Genomic DNA, 18,469 nt, shown 5'->3' with positions numbered 1-18,469 from the left:
GTGTTTTGTTGTTCTTGAACTTTTTAAAAATTTTATTTATCTAATTTATTTATCTTTTTGGCTGTGTTGGGTGTTCGTTTCTGCACATGGGCTTTCTCTAGTTGCGGTGAGTGGGCTGCTCATTGTGGTGGCTTCTCTTGTTGTAGAGCACAGGCTCTAGGCGCGTGGGCTTCAGTAGTAGTGGCGTGCGGGCTCTAGAGCGCAGGCTCAGTAGCTGTGGTCCACGGGCTTAGTTGCTCTGCGGCATGTGGTATCTTCCCGGACTAGGGCTCGAACCCATGTTCCCTGCATTGGCAGGCAGATTCTTAAGCACTGTGCCACCAGGGAAACCCACTGAACTTATAAATATGGGAAATACTTCCTCTGTCCCTAAGGAAAGCCCTTTGGGGCGTATCTTAAATAAATGGGCAAAATATAGCTGTGGGTCTATGACTAAAGAAGAGATGATATTTTATTGTAATAGCGTGTGGCCCAATATATGTTAGGATCAGGAGAGCAGTGGCCATTGAATCGCTCACTTATTATACGATCTTGCAGTTAGAATTGTTTTGTGAAAGAGCAGGTAAAAATGATGAGATTCTGTATGTAGAAGCAGTTATGCTATTGTAACAGGAGGAAAAGAAGTCAGACTGCTGCCACCTTATGGTACAGCAGTCGAAAGAGAAAACCAAGGGAAAACCTGTTCTACAAGAGGAAGGGGAGAAAGTGAGAGTGGGGACATGTTATTTTGAAACTTACACCCCCCCTCTGGCCAGCCCGGCTCCCCCACTGGCCGAGCAGACTGCACCAGCAGTTGTTCTGGCCACCCCCCGCCCACATGCCACCAACATGTTCACCGCCTCCTGTTTCATTTACTTATGGGGATCAATTAGAAGTTCCTATGCTAACCTCCGGGGCACAGGGGCCAGGTTTGGTGTCACCATCTAAGACCTGACAGGGCACCCAGTTTGGACTAGGAGCCACTGCTGGAGCAGGGCAGTTTCCCTTGCACCAATATCCTATAGGAGGCCTTAATGCAGATGCGTTTCTTAAACCAGCTGGGTTTCTATGGATGCACAAGCCATTCTCAACATCAGATATGTTTAATTGGAAAAACTATAACCCTACTTACCGAGAGGACTCCCTCCGCATGACTGAAATTTTCACTTCCGTCTTTGCCACTTACCATCCCTCTTGGGCATTCACACTCGTATGAATATGATACATACTGGGGATGAAAGAAGGATGGTCACTGACAAGGCTAAAGAGGAAGCACACTAGCTTCAACCAGCAGATCCAGATGGAACTCCAGAAGCAGATCTGACAGTTCCTGCTGCTGAGCCTGACTGGGAGCCTAATAATGGAGGTAGCCTGCTCCTAAAGCATTATGGGAAGTGTATCTTAGTGGGTGTTCCAAAGGGAGTACCTAGGCAAAAGAGCGTAAACAAAATTCAGGAGATACAACAAAAACCCATTGAGGATCCATCAGAGTTTCTAGAAAGAATTTATCAATCTTATAGGTGCTACACTGATGCAGATCCTGAGACCCCCAAAAATATGAGAATATGAGGTAAATATGACCTGCATTGGGCAAAGTACCCAGATATAAGAACAAAAGTTAGATGGTGCAGTTGGAATGAACCCTTCTCAATTGGTAGATGTTGCTTTTAAAGTGTTCAACGACAGGGAACAACGACAGAAGCGAGAGGATGCAAGACGGAATGCCACTTTTCTGGCAGCAGCATTGGATTCCTGGATGGCAAGTAACTGGAAGGGAGGTAAGTCACCATTGAGGAGGGAACAATGTGCTTACTGTAAGGAGGAAGGGCGTGGGAAAAAAGATTGCCCTAGACTAAAGAATAAGAAAGAAAACAATAAATGAAAGATGGGAGCCTCTCATATGGTAGAAAGAGAGGAACACTCTGATGATGAATGAAGAGGCCTGGGGGCTCCCTTGAACTTGAGGCGTCCAATTACAATTTCCCCACAGGAGCCCCAGGTACCTTTGATAGTGTGGGACAAGTTGATTGACTTTCTGATCAATACGAGTGCAACAAACTCTGTGATAAACACCAAGGTGGCACAGAAAACATCTCAATCCATCCAGTTCATGGCAGTTTCTGGAGAAGTACAAAATTTTTCTTTCTTACAACCGCTATGCCAATGAGGAGACCTCACCCTGAAACACAGTTTCTTATGTATGCTGGTGTGTCCAATCCCTCATTTGGGCTGAGGTCTCCCTTGTAACTTAAATGCTCAAGTAACTTTTTGCCAAGACAGCTTGACATCAGGGTCCCACCAGCCCACACTGTAAGCCTACAGATGGCATTCATGGATGCCCCAGAAAAGGAGACAGAGCTCTTCCCCTGCACCCACCAGAGGTCTACGAAAAGGTAAGGCTGGAAGTGTGGGCTGATAGCACACCAGGGAAGGCCAGAAATACATGGCCAATGCAAATCCCCTTAAAAAGGCACACTGGGACATCTAATCTAAAACAATACCCTCTGAGGCAAGAAGCCCCAAAGGGAATTTAGCCAGTTCTCAAAAACTTTGAAAACAGGACTGGTTAAACCTGGTAGGTCCCATTTAACACCCCTACCCTCCCAGTCAAAAAGCCAAACTCAACAGAGTATCACTTTGTCCAAGACTTGAGGGCTATTAATGAAATTGTCCAAGATTTGCACCCTGTGGTGTCTAATCCGTACACTCTCCTTACAACTATTCTGGAGAATTCAGCTGGTTCTCGGTTTTGGACTTGAAAGATGCTTTTTTTCTGCATTCTTATTGCAGAAGAATCACAGAAGCTGTTTGTTTTTGAATGGCAGGACCCAGCAACACAGGTAGTCCAACAGTATTGTTGGACAGTCCTGCCTCAAGGATTTAAGAATTCCCCTACCTTGTTTGGGGAAATGTTGGCTAGGGACCTGAGAAACTTAATATTGGATGAAGGACTCTTACTCCAATATGGGGATGACTTGCTCATAGCAATCCTTGCATATGATGTGTCTACAAAATACCATAAGAACGCTGAATTATTTGGCCAATTGTGACTATAAGGTCTCCCAGAAAAAGGCCCAAGTATGTAAGAAACAAGTCACGTATCTGCGTTTTGTCATTCCTCCAGGACAGCGGGGTCTTTTGCCTGATAGAAAATGGGCAACTGCAGGCTTGGGAACACCCAAGCCTCACAGACAAATGAGGGGGTCTCTGGGAATGGCAGGATTTTGTCGGATTTGGATCCCGAACTATGGATAGGCTCATACTAAAGCTCCTCTACGAGGCTTTAAAGGAACATGAACTTGAGCCCCTTACTTAGACTACAGAGGACAAAAATACATAATGGGGCCGAACCTACAAAGGACCAACCAGCAAGCCACTCAAAATTGCATGATTTGTGCTAAAAATAACCCAAAGACTGCTGTCAGGGCTCCCCAAATGGGCACACAACACAGAGGAACCTGCCCCACTGAGGACTGGCAAATAGACTTGACTCAAATGCCTCAAGCCACAGAAAATTTCAGACACCTGCTAGTATTTGTGGACACTTTTTCAGGATGGGTGGAGGCATATCCCACCAGGACAGAAAAAGCCTCTGAAGTGGTTAAAGTCCACCTTAAGGAAATTATCCCCCTCTTTGGGCTGCCTAACCCCCTTCAAAGTGACAATGGGCCTGCTTTTGTCTCCACCATAACCTAACAAGTACCTAAAGCACCGCGAATTAACTGGAAGCTACGTTCATCCTGGCGGCCGCAATCAACAGGAAAAACTGAGAAAATGAATTACATATTAAAAAGGAGCATTGCTAAAATATGTCAAGAGACTAATTTACCTTGGGATAAGGCCTTGTCAGTTGCCCTGCCACGGATCAGAGGGGCTCCCAGAAGCAGCTCAAATTACGCCCCACTGAGATATTGCATGGTAGGCTATTCCAGGTGCCTGCCGGGGAGGGAGAATCTATAAATGCTCTGAAAGATCTAGCAGTTGCCAATTATGTTAAAACTCCGGGCACTATACTAACCTCTGTTCATGAGTTTGCTTCCAGTAGGTCTGCCTATCCAACTGAGGTAGCCCTACATCCTTTCCTGCCTGGAGTCCTCCTTAAAATCTAGAGAGAACAAGGGCCTGAGCACCATCTGACTACAAGGTGGACAGGACCACAGGTGGTATTACTTACCACACACTCATCTGTCAAGTTAGCTGGAGTAAAGACATGGACTCATCACACTTGGCTTAAAGTAGCCCCACTGTCATCAGAAAATTGCCCAACTCCTGAGAGGCCTAGAGAGCAATGGGTTTGTGAACCCTTAGAAGACTTAAGGTTGCTCTTCAAAAAGGATAAGTATTGAGATTAAAATTTCATTGTAGAAGAGATTTCATCAGGTTCAAATAGTTGTAGATAAATAAAGAGAACTGTATTGCTTACTAAAAATTTTAAGGACTATTCCTGACCCCAAACTGATCAATTTCATTTCACAACTACCCCCTCATCACCGCTGTTCAGTGAGAAGTAGCCAGAAAGATCATTGCCCCTTTTTCCCACAAGATCGTATAAAAGGAGCCTGAATTGGGACTAGGACAAGATGGGTTTTTTGAGATGCTAGTCTGCCATCTTCTCCATCTGCTAGCCTTCCAATTAAAGTCGTTCTTCCTTGTCTCAACAACTCATCTCCTGATTTACTGGCCTGTCACGCAGTGAGCAGAGTGAGCTTGGGCTCGGTAACAGCTCCTCCCCCATCACTTTTCCCATATTTCATTATCCACTCACGAAAGTAGGCACTTCAGTGAAACTTTCCCATGGGATCATCTCAAGCTGCATAGAATTTAATGTAAATACCACAGACAGGGAGGAGGGTGATTGGAGCAGAGCTTTCTCAGAACTCACGGGACATATAAGGTCAGTGCCTCTGTTTTCCTTTTGTTTTTAATTAAAGGCATGTCCCTCTCGAGAGAACAAAGCCTATCCAGTGGCAGCCCGTCTGGGATGGCAGGAGAAAGCCGGCCAGATGCTGGTGAAATGCAGAAATGTGACTGAGGCTTTCTCAGGATGCAATCCAGGAGGTTAAAGGGAGAAGCACACGCTCTGGGACCAAGGTTCACTTTCCAGCTAGGTTTAGACGTGCTGCATGGGTCTGAGATTCGAGGAGATGGCAAAGGTGCTCCCCGTGCTCTTTTCGATGTCCTGCACCATCAGGCCGTCCCAGAGCTCGATCAGGGTCAGTCCTCTCACGTCAAACACAGCCTCCTCGGTGATGATTTCACCTTCTCTGTCAAAGCGGTCCACGCACCAATTCCCAGTCAACAGTCTGGTGCATTTCTCCAAGATTTTGGGTTCACTGGCCTTGGTGGAGTGCTCCATGGTGACCATCACTCTGGTCTCGGTACTGGACACCAGATCCATCGCACCCCCCATTCCTTTCACCTTCTCACCGGGTATCATCCAGTTAGCCAGGTCACCATATTTGGAAACCTGCATGGCTCCCAGCAAGGTTAGGTCGATGTGTCCCCCTCAAATCATGGCAAATGATTCATCGCTGGAGAAAAAACAGCCCCCAGGAAGAAGGGTGACTGTGTGCTTGCCCGCATTGTTGAGATCTGCGTCCACCTCCTCTTTCAGTGGAAACGGACATAGCCCAAGATTCCATTTTCACTGTGAAGATGAACGGTTATAGTGGGGCTGATGTAGCTGGTGGCCAGAAGAGGGATTCCTATGCCCAAACTGGCACACAGGCCGTCCTCAAAGTCAAGAGCTGCCTGCTTGAGGATCCGTGTCCTTATACTATCTGCAGACTTGCATATTTCATCATCCTCTTTCTGCATCATTAAACGCTCATTTCTTTTCTCATATTTTCCCCCCTGTATTCCTCGATCTAAGTAAATGTTAGGAACATGGATGTCCTCTGGGGCAAACGGCCCCAGGTCCACAATTTCTTCAATCTCCACCACTGAGGTTCTCGCAGCTTTGCACATGGGCACGTTGAAGTTCCTGGCGCTGGCCCTGAAGATGACGTTTCCTGCCCGGTCGGCCTTCCACCCTTTCACCAAAGCAAAATCGGCCGTGACGTCGTGCTCCAGAAGGTAGTGCTGTCCGTGGAACTCCCTCACCTCCCTGGGCTGACTCAGGATGGCGATGTGGCCGTCCTCTAAGGACTTGCTGGGTGTGCCTCCCTCCTGGGCCAGGGTCCCGCAGGCCGTGGGGTTGTGGAAGGCGGGCACGCCGGCTCCCCCCGCGCGGATGCGCTCGGCCAGGGTGCCCTGGGGTGTGATCTCCAGCTCCAGCTCGCCCGCCAGGTACCGGTGCTCGCAGAGCGAGTTCTCCACCAAGTATGAGCAGACGATGTGGGTGATCTGCTAGGTCCCCAGGAAAAGGTCGAGCCCGAAGTTCTCCTCCCCCACATTGCTGCTGACCACGGTCAAGTCCTTCACGCGGGTCTTGAGCAGCGCCCCTATCAGGTTCTCCGGGATCGCGCAGAGGCCGAAGCCCCGGACCATGATCCTCGCGCCGTCTGAGATGTCTCTCACGGCCTCTACGGCGTCCGCGTAGGACTTGGCACGCGCGCGGGCGCTGCTGGCGAAGCCGCACACACCGCCCGTCGCCAGCGCGGGCACCGAGCGGCCGGCGGGGACCCGGCGCCCGAGCGCAGACTCCAGGAGCCGCAGGGTTGCCATCGTCCGCTCCGCTCCGGCTGGGGCTCCGGCCCCGGGCCCAGCGGGGACAGGCGGCGGCCGTGCGCGCCCCGCCCGCGCGTCACAGGGCAGGGGGCCCCCGGCGGCGATGCGGCCGCCCGGCTGGCTCCCCCGCCGCCCCGCTCCGTCTCCGCGCTCGGAGGGCCCGAGGCGCCGAGCTTCCCGGGCCGCGAAGGCGGGAGGCGGGACCGGTCCGGACCGTCAGGCGGGACTGGAGGGATCCGGGGACTGGCGCACGCAGGCCCCGAGGCGACGTCCCTCCGGGGAAGCCTGGGCGCCGTCTCCTTCCTCTCCATCGTCACTCTTCCTCCCCAGCGCGCTACTCCCGTCCCCCCGCCCCCAGATCCACCTGCACGTCAGCGGTTCCCACACCTGTGTCCCCAGCACGTACTGTCCTGGAACCACATTTGTCACAACTAATCAACCAATACTGGTATCTTATTATTTACTAAACATCACGATCTACTCAGATTTCATTAGTTTTCCAGTGTCTTTTTTCCAGGATCCCACCCAGGGTCCCACATTGGCATATAGTCATCACAACTCCTTAGGCACCTCTGGGCTGTTACAATTTCTCAGACCTCCCGTGTTTTCTGATGACCTTGACAGTTTTGCGAAGTACTGGTCAGGCAGGTGTTCTGTAGAATGTCCTTCAGTTTCAGGTTGTCTGATGTTTTTCTCATGGTGAGACTGGGGTTCTGGGTTTTGGGGACGAAGACCATGGAGGTGAAGTGCTGTTCCCACTCCGTCAGATCAAGGGTGTCTGGGAGCTACATGACGTGTTCATGGGAGCCTGAGCACCCGGCTGAGGGGTGCCGCTCAGGTTGCCCCTGCAAAGGTACTGCCCCAGCCCATGGCATACTTTGGGAAGCGAGTCTGTAAGCGCAGCCCACACTGAAGAAGGGGGAGAGATGCTACACCCCCTTGAGGGGGAGTGTCTCAGAGGGTTGTTTTATAGAACGCTGAATCAGATCCTGTCCCCCTCCACTGCTATTAAATAAGATGACATTTATTTCAGAGTTACTGTTTTGCCCACTTCTCTCAGCTTCCTCACAGCCGTTGCCCAGCCCCCTGTGGCCCCCGCTGTACCACAGACACACCAACCCTGGGCCCACCAGGAGGCTCTCCCCCAAACACCTGCTAAATGAATGAAGGTGTGAATCCTCATTCTACAGATGAGGAAACCGAGGCTTAGGAAGGTAAGTAACCTGCCAAGGTCACCGAGTTAGAAGGCTGCAGAGCCGAGATTCACACCCAGGCCTCTGCCTCAGAGCCTGAGGGTATGAGCGCTTCCCCTCGCCCAGCCCAGGACGGAAACTCCTGGTGCAGAAGGCAGCTCCGTAGAGTAGAAAGAATCTCCCATTTCTTGGGGAGGGAAAACGTGGACTCACTCTGAGCAACACAGCTGTTGGTCCTGCAGAAGGAGAGGAGGGACTCTCGGCTGGTAGGGGGTCTCCTGCTGTCCTACACTGCAGGAACCTCACTCTCTACCCACTGAGCCCCCGCGGAGGGGTGGAGGTATCCCCCAGCGGCACAGGTGGAAAAGGCCAGGCCTCCAGGGCCACGTGTTGGGCTCGAGCTGCGCCTGCCGCCAGCAGCTTCCTCGGAGGAGCCCCCAGGGGAAGGTTCGCTGCTGACCCGAGTCTTACCATCATCTGTTTCCACATAGAGGCGGAGTCCCAGGTCCTTGTTACGGTTCAAGAGCCAGCGGTCACTGGCTGCTGTCACGTCCAACACCAGCCAGCCCTCGTCCCCAGATCGGAGCGTCTGAAGATCCAAAAAGAACAAGTCAGACTCCCTGTGGACACGAAAGAACAATTAACCGAGGGCCGGCACAGCTGCCTTTGTGTTTCCAGTGCCCTCCTGGGGGACCATTAGTGGGGCATCTACCCCGCCTGGCTCTGGTGCCTTACATGCCTTTTCTCACTGCGTCTACCGTACAAAGGTGTTACTGTGCCCGTGTACAGATGCGGAAACAGGCTCAGGAGCTCAGTGACCTGCCCATGTCCCACAGCTGGGACAGTAGGATGGGGACTTGAATCCAGGACTGATGCTGGGCCTCTCCCCACAGTGACACGAGGCCTCGGGCCAACCATCTTTGTCCTTTGAGGGTGGGCTGCCCAGGAAGCTCCCCTTCTGTCCTCTGGGAAATGTTCCCCCCGGCACCCAGGGCTGGGCTGGACCCTCCGACAGAGGCTTGAGTGGGCCCGCGGGGCGCAGGGCAGGCACCTGTTGGACTGCTCCAGGACCACCTCGAACAGGCTGACGTGGAGGGTCCAGTTGAGCAGGTGGGTACTGGGCAGCTTGTAAATCCGGAACTCCGCGGCCGTGACGGCCTCCCCCGCCGGGATCTGGGTCAGGTCAAAGCGGAACTCCTTCCACTGGGGCTCCTGGTGGCCCAGGGTGCGGTCCCGCTCCACTGCAAGACAAAGTGGGACTGGCGGTCACTTGTGGTTCCAGCTCGGGCTCCGAGGTGGGCAGGGCCGGGTGGGATCCGGGGGCCTGGGCAGTCTGGATGGGACCGCTCCCTCCTCGAGAACAGGCTTGTCCCAGCTCTGCCTCCCGGGTGCCGAGAGGGCTCGGGGAGCTGTGTCGTGAGGCACCTGGCACGGCACCTGGCACACGGCGGTGCCACAAGGGCAGTGTCCATATCTGGTCTGCAAGCCCCAAACCCAGCCTGCCCCGCTCAGCACCCTGCTGGCTCTGGGACCCACAGATGGGGCACAGGACAGGTCCCTCCTCTGGGGAGATGGACATCAGACCCAAGGCAGAAAAGGGCCACGGAGGCAGCAGGGACATAGCTGAGTGCACCTGGGCAGGACGGGGCTCCCGGAGTCAGCCGGTATGTGGATGGGAGTTGAGGGGAGAGAGGGCTTTGGAGCTGGGCCTTGAGGGGTGAGAGTGAATTTGCCACGATGTCAAGGGAGAAGGACGCTGCAGAGGCCGGGTGCAGCCTGAGCAAAGGCCTAGAGCCGCGGAACGACAGCACCGGCCGGGAAAACAAGAGCCATAAAGCCCAGCAAAGGGTGGAAGGACGGCAGGACCCTCTTTGGATCAAGGGGAAGCAGGAAGCGGGGCCGGAGGGAGACACGGAAAGAACCAGGAGGAGGCGAGGTAGGATGACAGCTCCTGGAGATGCTGGGTCAAGTGCTGGGGAAGCTGGAGGGTCCCATGGCATGATCTGAGCAGGCTTCCCGGAGGAGGTGACACCTGAACTGGCCTTGAAGGATGGGACTGACTCTTGGTAGGTGGATAAGGTGGGGGAGAAGACATTCTAGGCAGAGGTCCTGCACAGGTGTGAGGTGCTGGGGCCACCCACCATCCCGCAATGTGCGGCTCAGGGCATAAGTCTGGCTGTGGCCTGACTGCGGAGAGCTGGAATTCTGGCCTCAGAGCGTGGGCTGTGCTCTGGCCAATGGGGTGTCAGGGCTCTGGGCAGCAAGGGAGTGTGGTTTAAGGGTAGAGTGGAAGCTATGTGTGGAGGCGAGGGTAAAGCCCAGGCTGGAGGGACCCGAGGCAGGCCAGCGGCAGGGCTGCTCTAACAGTCTGGGCAAGAGACCGCAGGAGCAAAATAAACCCCATATTTCCCCAGCTGCCCGGAAATGCCCAGGACAGTATATTTAGAGCGTCTCACTTTAGCCTCCTGTCACTTTCAAACACTAAAAATCTGTGTTTCCGCAAAGCAGGGGCGGGAGCCTCCCAGAGCCTTCCCCCAAAACCAACACTGAGATTTTAATTACATGTCTGTCAGTCTTTTTAAAAATTCTCTCTCTGGCTACTGGACTCAGAGACCACAAGTCACCAGGCTGGTGGCAGAGGCGGATGTGGGAGCACTTCCTGTCCTTGCGGTGGAGACCTGGTCCGGTGATGGATGGGCAAGCAGCTGTGCTGGGCAGGGCCAGTGGACACATGTTTGGGCAGGAGATGGGCGTTTCATCCCCTGACCAGGGAGGAGGGAAAATAGAAACTCCATCATCTGACAGGGTGCTGGACCCGCAGCAAATGCCCACCTACGAGCCAGGCTGTTTCAGGGGCAGCGTGACACAGGCCGGATCTGGGTCCTCCCACAGAGGCAGGATGTGGAGGGCAGTGTTCTGGACCTTTGCCGAGTGATGCTCGCCATGAATATCACTGCACGAGTCCCCTCCTCCCTACACACTCAGACACAGAGCTTTGGGGACAATTTCCATGGATTCGGTAACTGCAGAGACCACCTCGGTTACGTGGCTGTGTAAGCATCCCTGATCTGCAGGATGAAATAGGTCCAGGCTGTTGGCTGTCACAGGGTGTGGCCCCAAGAATAAGGAGGGGTCACTCAGCCACGCCCTGAGCCCGACCCCTCTCAAAGCATTCTTAAGTATGTCTGCCCCCAAGGCACAGTGGGTGACCCTTGGTGGGTCACTGGGAGCCTCTGTCTGCAGGCCTGACACTGACTCATGTTGGATCCAGGACTGAGGGAACAACCACAAACCTCCCAGCTCCTGCGGGCACCAAGCTCTGTGGCCTCCCTCCCTTGCTGACCTGGGGGCCCGCCTGTGCTGAGTCGAGCCCTCTTCACCTGGACTGACCTTAGATCCAAGCTTCTGTCCTGTGGGTTCGTGAAATCGATACATGCCCCACCAACCCCCCACCCCTGCCCAATAGTTCCAGCACGGGAAACTGCCTGCCCCAGTGTTCTAGGCAAGCATTAGAGGTGGGACATTTTTAGGAAAATGATTTTCATCGGAAATTGATAAAACTTCTGGGATGCGTCATTAAACTGGACATTACCGTAAGTAGCCAAAGGAGAGCACCCCATTTCTTTGCTGGAACCACGTGAATGTACAGCTTTTCAGTAGTTGCTTCTGTGGATTAGGGGAAGATGTTTCTCAAAAGCTGGTGTTAAGAAACAGCATTTGTTGGGAACTAGATGCCCCCTATGGTAGTTCCTGGGCTGGCTGCCCCTGCTTTAGCCACTAAAACAGCATGGAGAAGGGTAGATGCTCTGACCTGCAGCTGGGGCTTCTGGTCCCAGCCCTGACCCTGTCAGCAATCAGGTACTTACCCTGGGTGGCCTCAGTCTGCTCATCTGGGAAGTGGGGATCCTAGGATCCTTTCCACATAAGGCTGTGAAAGGGCTTTAAAAAGGACAAGGGTCATGGGATAGGAGGGATGGCCATTCCTTAGGGGGTGGGAGGGGTGTTGACCTCTAATTTCCTAACTTAGTTGACATGTCAAAGTAATAACATCCTGCCAGCACCATTGGGAGTTTCATGTGTGAGACTCAAAAGCCATGGAAGAGAAAAGAGAGACATTCAGTTTTCTTCCTCTAAATAAAAGTATGAAATGAAAGATTATATAAAATAAAAATATATCAATGCATCTGAACGGCATTTGGATGGCTTCAGATTGCCTCCTTTCCACCTGCCTGACCTTTGTGAAGACACTTGATCCGTGGGCCTCGGAATCCACATCTGCAAAGTGTTTGCTACAGAGATGAAATGGAAATTAAAGTGTAAAGAGCCCTGTCTGCTACTGCGGCCGCACTTGGTGTGGTCCAGCAAATGCTTCTAACCTATTATTCAGGAGCATTTCCTTTTTGGTGCACATTCATGCCCAGCTTCCACCTTCCCCTATAACCAAGGTCTGGAATCTCCCAAACATGCCCAGGCCTGGAGAGGCAGCCCTTCAGCAATGTCAGTGGTGCCGTCCACTGCGTTCCAGCTCGGGCACAAAGCAAAAACTGATCCCTTCTTTATGAAAGTGCTGAAGATTCCAAAACATCAGAGCTCAAAGGACAGATCACTGCACACAGTCTCCTCTCACTTTTATGCACACGTGGAGACAGATCCCAGGAGTCCTGGCTCCCATCTGGGCTCCCTTTCACTGCAGTGGCCCTCCACCGTCCAAGGCTACAAAACAGCATAAGCCCTCCACCTTGGAGTTGGCAGGTCCCTGCTTCCTGCCCCGCTGCTACTGTGGGATGCTCTGTAGAGGGAATTTAGGGGAAAGGCCAAGGTCTGCACAATGTGATTTCTTGGGTTTTCCTGGTAAAATTTGCTGCAGGTTGTGGAATTGGGAAGTTCATCCCCGGGTCCCCTGGCAGATTAAGACAGGTTGGGGGGTGCAGGGAAAGGGGTGCTCCCTGCCTGGCCTATGTTCTGGATCCTGGCCATCTAAGTCCTGCGCAGAATCCTCTCTCCGTGGTCGTCCTGGGGGGACTGCTGAGTTTGAAGCAAGAGGATAGTAAATTATTCCCCCTCTCTGCAGAATCTGGGGTAGGAATTCCTAATCTGGCGCGGGTGGGGGGGTCCTATAAGTTCACCTTTGAGCACGTGGGAGAAGACTCCTGACTCTGCTGCCTTCTCATGCTCTGAAGGTCTTCTAGAACACTCACTTTTCCCTTCATGTTTCCCAAGCACATCTAGGAATACTAATTAATTTGTGTATGCAGCACATTTGAAAGCAGTGTTTATTGAACGCAAGTCAGTATTTAGGCACTGGGGAAACTGTGGCCCTGTGCCTGTGAAGTTTATGTGCAGGGGGGACGTCAGGTAGGAAAGAGTGAACAAACAAAGTCATTGTATGCGATGAGCCCTGTGAAGGACACCAAGAGAGGTGGGATTGGGGATGATGCAGGGAGGGTGTGTGGGGTTACTTTATGTTTCTAACTTAGTAATTTTAGATTATTTAGATTCAGAGAAAATTGTTGCAAGAATTATTGCAAGAAACTTCCCATATACTCTTTACCCAGCTTTCCCTAATGATAACCATCTTACATAACCAAAGCACAGCATAATGACCAAAACCAGGAAACTGATATTGGTACGATATTATTAAGTACACTACAGACTTTTCTAGAATTTTGCCGGTTTTCCAACTTATGCCCTTTTTCTGTTCCAGGATTCAATCCTGGATCCCACATCACATTTCACTGTTAGGTCTCCCTGATGTGCTCTGACCTGTAACAAGTGCTAAGCCATTCCTTGTCTTTCATGCCCTTTCTTATGAAGAGCACTGGTCAGGTATTTTGTAGGCTGTCCCTCAATTTGGGTTTAGCTGATGTTTTCTCATTATTAAATTGAAGTTACGGATTTTGGAGAAATCCACCTCAGAATTTGTGTCCTCTTCTAAGCACGTCAAATTGGATGATATAATGTCAATATATTGACATTATGTATTTTTTTATATATATATATATATATATATATATATATATATAATTACTAGTGATGTTAACTAATTCTTTGGTTAAGGTGGTATCTGACAGGTATCTTCACTGTAATGTCATTATTTTTCTTTTGGAAATAATAACTATCTTTAGGGAGAGATTTTGAGATTTGCACGTATATTTCTCCTCAAACTTTTGCCCACTAATTTTAGCAATTATTACTGTAATATCTGCAATAGTGATTTCCTATTTCCTTCTTTCCCTCTACTTTTATTAATTGGAATTCTTTTGAAAGGAAGGCTTGCCCTTCTTCCCATAATTATTCTGTCATTTATTTATATCATTATGGGTTCACTGATATCTCATTTATTCTGCGGGTTATAATCCAATACAATTGATGCTCAGATTGTTCTAGCTTTGCCCCTTGGGAGCATCTTTGGGTTGGCCCCTTGTCCCTTTGACACGCCCCCCCCCATCCTTTTTTTGAGTACTTCCTAATTGTCTGGCACCACCAGATGCTCCAGGCCCATCTTGTGATTTCCCATTCCCCGCCACTGACATCAGTCACTTCTCCAAGGAGCTCTGGTTCATTTCATTTACCATTTATAGAATGGGGATTTAAACACCAAGCTCTGAGCACAGGGTGTGCTCATTAAAATAAAGTGTCATGCTTTTAGGCGCTCTCGGTGGACAGAGCTAGGAAATATATGTGTGTATACTAACCCAGGCATAAACACACATCTGTATTTATTTCTATTTTTTCTGGATATATCTATTTTAAAAATTGGAGTTATACCTTTAGTTCCAGTTCAGTGTGGGGTTACTTTATTTTTTTAAAAAATAAATTTATTTATTTTATTTATTTATTTTTGGCTGCATTGTGTCTTCCTTCCTGCACGTGGGCTTTCTCTAGTTACAGTGAGTGGGGGCTACTCTTCATTGCAGGGTGCGTGGGCTTCTCATTGTGGTGGCTTCTCTTGTTGTGGGGCACAGGCTCTAGGTGCATGGGCTTCAGTAGTTGTGGCATGCGGTCTCAGTAGATGTGGCTCGCGGGCTTTAGAGCACAGGCTCAGTAGTTGTGGCGCACAGGCTTAGCTGCTCCGTGGCATGTGGGATCTTCCCGGATCAGGGCTCAAACCCGTGTCTCCTGCATTGGCAGGTGGATTCCCAACCACTGTGCCACCAAGGAAGCCCCCAGTGTGGGGTTACTTTAGATGTGGTACTTTGGAAAAATCTTTCCAGAGAGACACTCTAAGACTGGATCAAGCGCTCGTGCATTGCTGGCAGGAATGCAAAATGGCATAATCCCTATGGAGCGGAATCTGGCAATATCTAGCAAAATTATACATGTTTTGACCCAAACATCTCATTTCTAAGAAATTGTCCCAAAGACACACTCACAAAAATACAAAAAGATGTACATACAAGACTATTTGTTATGACCCAACTTTGTAACTTGTTACAGAAAAAGACTGGAAACAACCCAAATGTCTATCAACAGAAGATGGAATAAATGAACCACAGTACCTCTTCATGATGGGGTGCTAAACAGCTGTAAATTAGAACAAAGAGATCATCTATATTCTGCAATAAAGTGATCTCCAGGAGACAGTTTTTTTAAAGAGAACTAAGGTGAACACTACAGATAATATACCTTTTATCTAAGAACAGATCAAAATACAAATATTATAAAAATGCATACACATCATAGGTACATATATATGTAATTGTATTTTTAAAACGGAGATAAACTACAAATTAATAAATTAATTAAAAAATAGTTGGAGTGGGTGAAATAGGTGAAGGGGATTAAGAGATAAAAATCTGCAGTTATTATAATAAATAAGTCATGGGTGTAATATACAGCGTAAAGAATACGGTCAATAATATTGTAATAACTTTGTATGGGGACAGATGGTTACTAGACTTACAGTGATCATTTCATAATGTGTGCACATGTCAAATCACTATGTAGTATACTTGAAACTAACATAATATTGTATGTCAACTATATTTCAACTTAAAAAATGTAGTTATCTTTTGCTGGAGGAAGAGAACAGAGACAGAGTGTAGGAGACAGGCATGGAAGCCAGGCCTCTCTGAATGTCCCTTGCTTTGTAAATTTTGTAAATATTTCACATAAGTATAAAACAAGAATAATTCAAAATACAAAAACAAAGAGTAATACCTAAGACTAAAATGCAGAATAAAGTAAATAAATGGTGGGTATATTGAGTTGGTGGCTTACCCACACAGTGAGGAATGATTTCAAGTCATTTTCAAACAGAGTAATTTGACTGTATATCCCTAGTGGGATAGCTTAAGGACAAAATAAACTAAAAGTAAATCTTAACTTTTCAGTAATCATATTGCTATGATGACGTTATTCTACACCTATTGTACGTGTAGGATATGTTTATATATATAATATATATAAGTTATATATATATATATATATATACTTGTAGGATAAAGCAAACGACTATCATATTAACGTTGTTAGGACCAAATTATTCAGTGCAAAAGAAAATAGAAATATAAAATATACAAAAAAGAATTTAAGTAAGTCTATAATCCTAAGCTTGAATTGGAAATATTAGTTTGAGGGATAGATTGGGAGTTTGGGATTGACATATACACACTGCTATATTTAAAATAGATAACCAACAAGGACCTACTGTATAGCACAGGGAACTCTGCTCAATATTCTGTAATAATCTAAATGGGAAAAGAACTTGAAAAAGAATAGACACGTGTATGTATAACTGAATCACTTTGCTGTACACCTGACCATATTGTTAATCAACTATACTCCAATATAAAACAAAAATTAAAAAAAAGAAATATTGGACTTCCCTGGTGGCGCAGTGGTTGAGAGTCCGCCTGCCGATGCAGGGGACACGGGTTCGTGCCCTGGTCCAGGAAGATCCCACATGCCACGGAGCGGCTAGGCCCGTGAGCCATGGCCGCTGAGCCTGCACATCCGGAGCCTGTGCTCCGCAACGGGAGAGGCCACAACAGTGAGAGGCCCACGTAGCACAAAAAAGAAAAAGAAATATTTGGGGACTTCTCTCGTGGTCCAGTGGTTAAGAATCCGCCTTCAAATGCAGGGAACGCAGGTTTCATCCTTGGTTGGGGAGCTAAGATCCCACATGCCGCGGGGCAACTAAGTTCACTTGCACAACTACTGAGCATGCGGGCCACAAACAAAGAGGAGCCCGCGCGCCACAGCGGAGGATCCCACATGCCGCAATGAAGATCCCGCGTGGGGCAAATAAGACCTGACGCAGACAAAACTAAAATAAATAAATAAATAAATATTAAAAAAAAAGAAGAAATATTAGTTTGGGGAATTCCCTGGAGGTCCAGTGGTTAAGACTCTGCACTTCCATTGCAGGGGGCACGGGTTTGATCCCTGATCAGGGAACTGAGATCCTGCATGTTGCCTGGCGTGGCCAAAAAATAATAATTTTTTTAAAAAAGGAAATATTTGTTTGAACTCATGATTTTTTTCTCTTAGAAAATACATATTCCCTAGCTCTGTCCACTGAAAAAGCCTAGAAATTGTGGCCAAGGAGGGACAGCGGGGAGCTCTAATGCCCCGAGTGTAGTCTTAAATGATCAACTCCACCACAAGGCACGAGGGCTCTTAGAGAAATGACCCATTTCTGACCCAGGGCAGGAAATGCATAAGCGCAGCCTGGAACATCTCATCCCAGAAGGCAAGGAAGCTCCCTGAACCTCCTAGGAGAGAGTTAAAAGTACTCTGAAGCTAACCTGAAGAGGCTTCATAATAGCCATGGAAGGGACAATTTGAGCATCAGAGAGAACGGTAATAGATTGAAAAGTATCACGTATATTAACATCCATTAGGTCATCAGCAGCAACATTGGTCATCTTTGGACAGAATTTCTCAAACTTGGCACTACTGACATTTTGGGCCAGATGATTCTTTGTTGTGGGTGATAATTCTTTGCTGTGGATGACTGTACAGTGTATTGTAGAATATTTAGTAGCATCCCTGGCCTCTGCACACTAGATGCCGGTGGCATCACCTTCCCTTCCCCAGCTGTGACAACCAAAAATGTCTCCAGATATTGCCAAATGTCTCCTGGGAGATTGAGAACCACCGCCTTTGCAGAATGTTAGGAATCAATTCACTCTTCTAAACCCTGGTAAATGAGGGAAAAAAACAGTCAAGTCTGGAGGAGGAAGAAAAACCAGTCATGTGAAGAGGTGGTGGAAGAGCCTTCCAGGCAGATGGAACCACAAATGCAAAGGCCCTGAATCTTTGAGAAACATCCAGGAGGTCCACAGGGCTGGAATCTAGTGATCCAGGGTCTAGGTGTCCAAGATGAGGCTGGAGTGAGAAGCAAGGCCAGTTCATGTACAATAAATCCTACTTCTCAGCCTTCAAGAATTCATCACAGTGATTCAAGGAAGTTCTGTGACCTAGGAAGAACTTAATAAAGTTCAACTCTTGCTGATGCTATGACACTTCATGACCCTGTGAGGTGGGTTGGAAGCCACTTGTAGTTTCTTGAAGCCAACAGAGACTCTTGACAGCCAGCTCCACTGAGATACCTGAGTGGTGAGGCATGGGCCCAGCACTGGGGACGCACGATGCCACTGCTGGTTCCACAGGTACCTTCTTTT

The 18,469-nt window shown here is 49.1% G+C and overlaps 1 protein-coding gene and 1 pseudogene across 1 annotated transcript in view; both read right to left on the bottom strand.

Moving 5' to 3' along the window:
* LOC132420017 (bone morphogenetic protein 8B) overlaps positions 1 to 18,469 on the bottom strand; it is a 40,067-nt gene that overhangs the window by 8,508 nt on the left and 13,090 nt on the right. The window contains exons 2-3 of the mRNA XM_060003974.1: positions 8,893 to 9,082; positions 8,313 to 8,461 (exon numbers count right to left, since the gene is read on the bottom strand). Coding sequence (XP_059859957.1) covers positions 8,313 to 8,461; positions 8,893 to 9,082 — 339 coding nt within the window. The remainder of the gene's footprint in view (positions 1 to 8,312; positions 8,462 to 8,892; positions 9,083 to 18,469) is intronic.
* On the bottom strand, positions 5,090 to 6,645 carry LOC132425243 (succinyl-CoA:3-ketoacid coenzyme A transferase 2, mitochondrial-like; annotated as a pseudogene).

The sequence above is a fragment of the Delphinus delphis genome, chromosome 1 (genome assembly GCF_949987515.2).
Source record: "Delphinus delphis chromosome 1, mDelDel1.2, whole genome shotgun sequence".
NCBI lineage: Eukaryota > Metazoa > Chordata > Mammalia > Artiodactyla > Delphinidae > Delphinus > Delphinus delphis.
The sequence above is the reverse complement of the archived record's forward strand: the minus strand, read 5'-3'. Positions and strand labels throughout refer to the sequence as shown.